An 8826-nucleotide genomic window follows, 5' to 3' on the forward strand; every position below is an offset into this window, starting at 1 on the left:
GCAGGAATCTTCCCCATGGTCTGCATTTTCTCTTGGACCAAGCAAATGGATGCCATGAGTTTCCTCTTCAATACCTTAAGATGTTGGGTTTGAGACTTTTTTTTCTTTGATCAAATCTGGGCTGGGAAATGGTTTTGTGCTGGGGCAGAAGCATGCCAAGAACAGGCATGTCATGGACATGGTGTCATACAGGCCATACAATTCAACACAGAATTCAGCTTTGTACTTGCACAAATGAAATATTTGCTTTGCTATCTTTCATCAAACCTGGTCACTGTGAGTCACATCAAGGTATGTGCAGGTATTCTTTGATCACTTCCAGATCCCTGCTTCCCTGTTTTAAGTTTCTTTTTTTTCCCCCTCTGTTCCAGTAAATCCTTTCTAGCACAATTCTGCCCCAAATTTGCTATTGTTAAAAGCAAACCTCTTTTTTTTGCATCCCAAATATGAAACAACTTTTAGGAAAAGTACCACAACCACAGTGCAAATGGTTTTCTAGATTATCTTACATCTAATGAGCTCATATGTATTATTTTGTCTTTAATAACTGACAATCCTACATGGTTACCAGCTAGACTGAGGTTTACCTGCTTCTGGTGTCCATATCCATTCCCTCAGGACAAAATTCCCACATTCCAAACTAAATTGCCTGACTTGGAGCATTAATATTTTCCATCCAGAAAAGGAGGGCCGGTGTGAAGCCTCATGCTTTGCCTTCTCACACAACAGTTAAATGGGAAAGGAAGAAAAAAATTGCAATCAGCAAGCGAGGTTTTGAGGCCAGCCTTGCTTGGACAGGCCCCTCAGGGCAGTGGGAATGTGACAGCCACAGTGGAGCCATTCTGCAGCCAAAAACTCCCTTTGTACTCCTGGAGATGGATTTCAGGCGGGATTCACTCATCTCCAAGCGGGTCTCTAAAGCAGCTCAAACTCCAGACCTACCTGGGACATTTTTAGGGAGATGTCTGTACATTCAGAGCACAAGGAGGATTGGGAACAGAACCTGTCCCACAGGAGAAACTCTTGGATATTTAAGTTTATTTCAAATAAGTGTTCAAAGAAAAAGGAAAAAAAAAAAACCAAAATAAAACAGATTTAGTATATATTTGCTTTTCTTAAAAAATGATTCCATGAAATAATTTTATAGATATCTGAGTAGTAATACAGATTTTTATATACAAAATTGCATTTCAAACAATTTACTGTACAAAAGAAAGTATAAGCAACTGTTACTATTCCATGATTTCAGCAAATAATGAAAAATTCAGATAAGTATGTGTTGAGGATATAGTTCCACCATTTACAGGAATGTCAGTATTAAGTTGGGAACACTTTCAGGTCAGTATTTACAGATTAAATCCCCTTCGAGGACGATCCCTAACATTTCTCCTCAGAATAGGTAGTTTGGCTTTCTCCTGGATCTTTTGGGCTACCAAGGAATGAGAGGAAAAACAAGTTTTCAACAAAAGGTGTGGACAGAATTCTGCTTGATTTCTCCCCAGTCCTATTGCAGTCAGTGGGCCTGATCTGGTAAACATTTACTAACCAGGCATTACATTTATGTGGGAATAAATCAGGCAGGATTCGGCCCTACAGCAACACGCTATCATAAGTTACAAATTTTAAAAATAGTGACATTCCTGCAAGTCAAAATACAACAGAAACAAGAGTTAACAAAATATAAGCCCTTTATTAATAAAAATCTTTGGTTGGATCAGTATTTTAAATAAGCTTCAAGAATATTTGGTTAATACCACTTTCTTTCTTCCACATAATTTCTCTTTTGGTACCTTCTTTGGACAGACTACAGAAAAATATCAAGTTTATCACATACTTTAAAACAAATAAATATATCAAAAGCTATATATGGCATTCTTCTTAGAGTTCTAGCAATAATCTTTAAATTAGTTTGGCAAAGAAAAAAACAGAAAGAAAAAAAGAAATAACTAACCTCTTGAAAACAGTTTGGTTTTGTAACAAACCATACAGTAGTTAGACTTTAAAGAAATCTTTCCTTTTTATTTTCTTTTTCAATTTTATAATGCAAGTGCCATGGACAAGACAAAGCAATAAAAGAAATTAGGTTAATTGCACCAATATTATTTGGAAGTGCAGTTTATCGGTCAACAAAGCAAAACAAAAACATATTATGCTTAAAAAGAGCTGTACTGATGGGATTTAGCTAGTCATGGTAAGTAAGGATTTCAGACTGATACTTTAGGGAAAAGCTCCTTGTACAAAAGACAGAGGATTTTAAGACAAAAGAAAAGTCCTGTAACTAGCTGAAGGTCTGGTCCTGTAGCCCCAGTGCAGGCAAAGCTTCCACTGAAGACAGCAAGTGGGATGCATTTGGGATTGACTCCCCTGGCACAGCCTCTGGACAGTGCCAGCCAACAGCAGGAAGTCTGTGGGAAAAGCTGGCTGTGAAACACGGGTGCAAGCACTCCCTTGTCCTGCTCCAGAGGGCTACAGGGAAAAGCCAGGCTGGGGCAGGGATGTGCTGAACCATCGGGGAAAAGGGAATTTCCTCAGCAACAGCAGCGTGTGAGTGCTTGGCAGGGCAGTGAGAGTCACTGGAGCTCTCTGTGTGCTCATTAACTCAGGGCATTTAACAAATGCTCCGTGACCATGGGCCTGCTGGGAGGATCTCTGCAATTGTGCTGCTGCTGCCAAGAAAGCACTGCCCAGAATCCCTGTGCTGATGTTTCCAGAGGCAGTGGTGCCCCAGAGAGGGTCTGGGGGACACAGCAGGCTGCCACAAGCCCCTCTCCCACATCTTTGGGACTCCAAAGCCCAGACTCACAAAGCTAAACCCAGTCTTGGGAAGCAAGTCAGTCTGGTAGGATTTATGGAATACTAGGGAATACTGATTTTGCATATCTTTTAGCAAGTTACCCCATGGACCTTCAAACCCAGCTTTCCAAAAATAGTTCAAATTAGCATTATTATTATTATAATGACTTCAAATTTACCGTTATTTCATTAGCTAATTGAAAGGCTAAGATCAGATTCTCAGAGAATATCTCCAACAAGATTGTTCTAAGTACCTGCATTTCTTAATGCACGCCAACGTCGATAGTGCTACCTCAGGATGAAATACAAAAACTCCCTGCATTACTGCTTGTGCAAAAGAAAAACAAAACAAAACAAAACAAAACCCCAGCATTGTCAGAAATAGAACGTGGTCCTCCATGTTTGCAAGAAGGGCATTTCTCACAAAGATGGGAGCAAAATGGCAGCACATCCTTCAACATGCACTGGGGTGTCCGTACTGGAGTCCTGCCCTTGGTGCCATGGCTTTTGTCTCTGGAATGCCCGACAGCCTCAGCTCCCTCCTCGCCTAAACGTCCAGAGGATAGGAATGGCAAGAGGACAAGCTCCCACTGCGGCTCCTCGAGAGCCTGGGGCTGTGGTTGTTGCAGTTCTCCCCTTTTCTCTTGTCCTTGTCTTTCCAGGTTTCCAGCATCTGCAGCTTGCCTTGCTCTTCCCTCATGAAGACCTCCACCATGAGAACTTTCTCCTTGTGAATCTGCTGACTAATGTCCTTGGGAATGTCTGGGATAATCCAGTCAACAAACTCACTCATGAACATGACCAAGTTCTGAAAATGGAGTTGTGAGAAAGTGTCAGTGGGGCTAAAGTAAAGGGTGGCAGCAGGGAAAGGAGAGGGCACTCAGGAAGGAAAAATGAAGAGAGGACAATATTTGAGTTGGACTATGGGACCAAATTCCCCTCAACTGCTTTGTGCATGCTAGAAGTAGAGAAATACATCAGGTATTGATTGACCTCTATGATTTCTGTACCAATCCTGACACTGCAGCCACTTAGAAATCCAAAGGAATTTGCAGCTGGTGAGTGGCTCATGAGATTTACATCAGGAAGGCAGAAGCAAATACAAGAGGTAAAAATGGTAAAAGTTGGTAAAACACATTCCAATTGAATTTTTCTAATTGAAAAACCTTGATTCAAGGAAGGGGTGGTCTTTCCCAAAAAGATAATTTTTAATCAAAAAAAACTAATAAAAGTTTTGAAACAAGTTATTCAGATAAGGCAGACTTAAAACATTTGTGCCACAACAAGCAGCATCACTGCTGTGATTAAACAATGTATTTTAAGGACAAATTACAAGATTTTTGCTTCTTATTCAGATGCAAATTAAACCTGAACTTGGAAAATTTTGAAAATCTAATTTCTTGGCTAGCTCTAAAAATGATTTTGGGTTAAATTTATGCTGCTTCAGTGAAATTGTTGATGTCCTATGGGAGAAATTGGTGGAAGCTAATTAGTATCAGCCTTGTGCTTTGCTGGTCTTTAAGGTCATTAAGTTGTTCTGCATAAAACCAGTTCAAGGAATCCCTGGGGATGAATTTTTCCACTGAGGATATACCAATGCCTAGTTGGGTGGGACAAAGAGGGCGATGAAAATGGGCAAATTTCTTTGGCTTTTCCATAAAACAACTGAGAAAGAAGGTATTTCTTTGGCCCAATAACTTATTTCCAATGCCTGCAGTGTCACCTACCTGGAAAACTATCACAAATGCCAATCTTGCTGCTAGGACAGCCCAGAAATCCTTTGAAATGTCATATTTGTTTTCAGACCAGGGGGGTTCTCTATAATCTTTGTACCTGCAAAACAAGACTCAGTAAATCAGGGGTGTAATTCAGAAATGTTGGCACTGGAAAGAGTTATTCACAAACAGTCAAACAATAAATGGAACTGTCTAAAAGAAAGTTCATTGTATTAATCTCTCAGAAACAAGACATAGATGAAACTCTCCCGCAGCCTTCAAGTTAGCCTTAAAATTAAAGGCTAATTCATCTTAATACCCTCTGATTGCTACATATCAATTTTGCATAAGACAGAGTAAACTACACAGCTCATGTGATTTATTTTAAGATAGGTAAAAAGGCAACATCTATTTTTCAAACAAATTTTAAAGACAAAAATACTGATTTCAGATTCATAGAACACATTTAACGTGATTAGCAAAAGGTTGAAACTAAATTTTGTCAGGTGGAGAGAAGAGAATTTTTCCTTAGTATGGCTTACAGAAAATCTATGTGTTGATAAACAAGACCAAGAAAAATACATTAAATTCAAAACCACAGCATCCTGTCAATATTTTGAAAGAATAAGGGCTCTGCATTTTCAAATTATTTCGAAATCCTTGGGATAAGGATGGGATTGAAAGAACACAGAGGCTGGGAGTGGAAAGCAAATAAATCTGGCATTTTGCTTTTGGACCATGATGCCAACACTTCCATTCTGTGCTGAAACATGTTTGCCAGCCTTGCTTAACCTCTGCCCAGAGCGCAGCAGGAGGAAACCAGGAGAAAGTAAAAGCAAGCAAAGCTACTGCAAATGCAGTTTGGGTTGGTTTTGCTTTCATCCCTGAGCAAATTTTCTGTTTAGAGGTCATTTCACCATATTAACTTGTACTATTTAAATGCATAAAGAAGATAATATAAAATAATATGATTCAAAGGCAAGGTTTTTTATTTGGTCAGTTAGTGTGATTTTTTTAGTATGCATGTATCAAAGTCATCTTTGTTTCTTTCTCCCCTGGAATATCTCTTCCTTCCTTATTATTCTCTCCCTCTTCCTCCCTCTGTTTTCCCCTTTTCAGCTTTGCTGGTCTAAGTGCTTTCACTGTCAGTTCTAAGAATATATTAGCTGAAATAGGTAACCATAATTTTCCGTTAAACATGAGAAGAATAGATATGAATTGTCACAGGTGTACAAATTTCTCCTTTGTGATGACACTATAAAGAAGTCCTAAGTTCCAGTGCAGATAAGGATGCTACTGCTCTCATTAGGAATTGGGAACAGGACAAAAAATTGGCCATGGTCATTATATCATGACATGACATCAGAGTGACATAATTTTCTTCCCTTAAAGCACCATGGTGCTGTTTATCATTATTTGTCTCCTTTCCTGGAAAAGGGAATCCATAATAATAAAAATCTTTGCATGGACAAGCACTGAATTTAACTAACAATAATCTCCATCTCCCAAAATAAGCAGTAAATCATATTCAGGTCTGTGATTACTTAATATGTAAGCAAGATGTTCAAGGCAATGGATCCATCTGATATAAAAGGCTAGCAAGATGCTAAAAAGGTATTGAAAATACAAAGAATCTGCCCCAGGAATGTAAGAATTTGCCACGTTCTTAGCCAGCTGTGAAAACATTTGGCGTTAGCGATTATTCAAGAGAGTACCTGCATATCTGAACCTCGTAGCCAAGATCCAGGGGGTCATTAGGAGCTGTTCCTGCTTGGAAATCGCTGACATTAAAAGAGGATAGTGTATGGTTGACGAAGCCATGCATGGTGCCATTCTCACTGTACATGTACAGGTACACGAGGCGTGGAATGAAGTCGGATGTGAATGAGATCACAAATGCCTGAGCCACAAGAGTAGAGAGTGAGCGCGGTACCCAGGCAGAGCTTCACTTCATCACATCCTCAACCATGACTTGCCCAAACTACTCACACCACACTCAGGGGAGCCTGAGGGCCCTGAGAGTGGAGCATTCACTGCACCAGCAAGGGATTGTTCACTGCACCAGCAAGGGATTGTTCACTGCACCAGCAAGGGATTGGTCACTGCCTGCTCTCCTGAGGTGCAGCGCATTCCCTGGAGCAGAGCCACGCCAGCTGAGGTGTCTGTGTGAGTGACAACCTGGGCCCCCAAAAAAGGAGCAGCTGTACCCCACCAGCACAAGGGGAGAGCTATCACAGCTCTGCTTCCCTGTGTCCCTATCACAGCTTCTCCCTATTGCCTTGGATGAGGTCCAACTGATTGATTTCCAGCTGCTTTTCCATCCTGCAAACAACCCATGGTGATTCGACTTTTCAAAGTCTCATTGCATTGCAAAAAAATGCTAATTGTGTGTGGTTCTTAACTTCATCAGGATAAAAGGATGAGGAGACTGAGCCCAGTTTTATTTTTATGGTCACAAAATTGCATTTCATCCAGTTATTTAAAATTTTCTGAAAATATCATGGGGAAAAGGCACGACAGTCAATTGGGCTGAGTTCCTCATGACTTTAGCCTTCCTCATTTATCATCATTATGAAACATTGCCACTGGCATAAATCTCATGTACATGTGGAACAAACAGTACAAAATGTTTTACTTATTTTATGGTCAAGAGGAGCAGTACATTGATCAAAGAGGGAAAACTAACACTGGGTATTGATGAGGAAAGACTACACAGAACAAAAGAGAAAAACAGAGAAATTATTTCCAAAGGAAAAGAGGAGAAATGGGAAGGACAAAATAAGGCAGCATACCAAAAGAATGGGTTTGCCATAGCACAACAGAACCCTGGGGACAAAATGAAGGGATTTCAAGTCTGGATAATGTAAAAAAATCCCATGGGAGTTCATAGCCATGTGGCCATACAGAGCCTCTGCTTTGCTGCACTGCAAACATGTTGAATTTCAGCTGGCCTTTGTTTTCATCTTTCCCTCAGCTGGAGTGCAAGGAGGATGATCATTGTGGATGTCTATTAATATAGAATAGTGCAGAACTACATGCATTAATATATTAAGACCTGCTAAATTTTTGTGAAATGTTGAAATAAACTTTTTTCCCAGGATTATCCAAGCTCTCTGAGTGGAGGCAATGCAGCTTGAGGGCAGATTTTCGATGGAGGGATTCTGCACTCTGAGGAGCTGAACTGGTTCTCACCTTACCCAAAATAGCACTGAAATTAAAAAATACATCTTATGCTACTGCTGGTATTTCAAAAGAGTAAAAGTAAGCAGCTGTGGTCATATTTGTTTGAAGGACAGAACTGTTTCACAAAAACATTCGGGGAAAAAAGCAGCAGTGACTACTTAGTATTTTATATTATTGCTACTGCCATCACAGCTTGAAAATAAATACAGCAACTCATCCTCAAATATTTCCAAAAATTTCTCAATCATATACTTTCACTTGATTGAAGGGATTTTGTACTGAACTAAAACTAATGGAGCAGAATGGAAAAGCCAGCCTATTGAATTCAAATTTAATTCATGCTGATTTACTTACGTTTATGATGACAGCAAGCTTTCCAATACCTCTGAGGATATTATACCAGATTCCTGAAGAAGGAGACAAACATGTAAATGCTGCTCTAGTCCTTAAAATGAGATAAATTACATCTTCAGTTAACAGAGTTAGGAGCATGTATGATTGTACTGAGCTAGTTATATTTTAAATAGAAAAAGAACAAATTATAAATAATTAATTTAATGGCTTGTAAGCAAAAGGAGCCCAGCTATGTTTTGGCACCTATTTTTTTGAGGTTTTGAAGAATGGGATTGACCTGCAATGAATTGTAATTAACACATTCTCAGGAAAAAAAAAAAAAATCAAACCCCCACCACAATCAAAAAAGTCAACATCACCCTCCCAGTCATCTCCACCAGCAACCTGAACCTGCAGCATCAAATCAGGGAGCCACAAAACAGCCCCAAAGCAAAGTCATGGCAAAACATGATGCATCCTTCGAGTCTAGGATGATCGTAGGGCACAAGGATGAGCCCAACAAAAAACTCTGCCTGTACTGCAGTAGAATGAACTTAAAGTTTAATAACATAAATTTCTCTGCTGTTGCTGCTTGGCTCTGTAACAAGGACAGCTATTTTATTTCTACTTTTATTTTCATTTTAATGAGTTTTTAATTCATAAGTAATCAGCATTTGGGAGAAGCAGCTCCCTCATTACACCTCATTACAGACACCTGTAGGTGTGAGCCCCCTGTAAGGGCAGGACAGGGCTCTTGTCCCCACACAGCCACAGAGCCCAGCTCCATCCACTGCAGCTTTCA

At 39.8% G+C, this 8826-nt stretch overlaps 1 protein-coding gene across 1 annotated transcript in view; it reads right to left on the reverse strand.

Moving 5' to 3' along the window:
- Positions 1-1144: 1144 nt before the first annotated feature.
- The window catches only part of ANO1 (anoctamin 1), a 40705-nt gene continuing 33023 nt past the window's right edge, over positions 1145-8826 (reverse strand). The window contains exons 22-25 of the mRNA XM_031061174.1: positions 8046-8098; positions 6224-6408; positions 4521-4626; positions 1145-3601 (exon numbers count right to left, since the gene is read on the reverse strand). Of these exons, the coding sequence (XP_030917034.1) occupies positions 3341-3601; positions 4521-4626; positions 6224-6408; positions 8046-8098 (605 nt within the window). The 3' untranslated portion in view covers positions 1145-3340. The remainder of the gene's footprint in view (positions 3602-4520; positions 4627-6223; positions 6409-8045; positions 8099-8826) is intronic.

Source organism: Geospiza fortis, unplaced genomic scaffold (genome assembly GCF_000277835.1).
Source record: "Geospiza fortis unplaced genomic scaffold, GeoFor_1.0 scaffold590, whole genome shotgun sequence".
Classification (NCBI taxonomy): Eukaryota; Metazoa; Chordata; class Aves; order Passeriformes; family Thraupidae; genus Geospiza; species Geospiza fortis.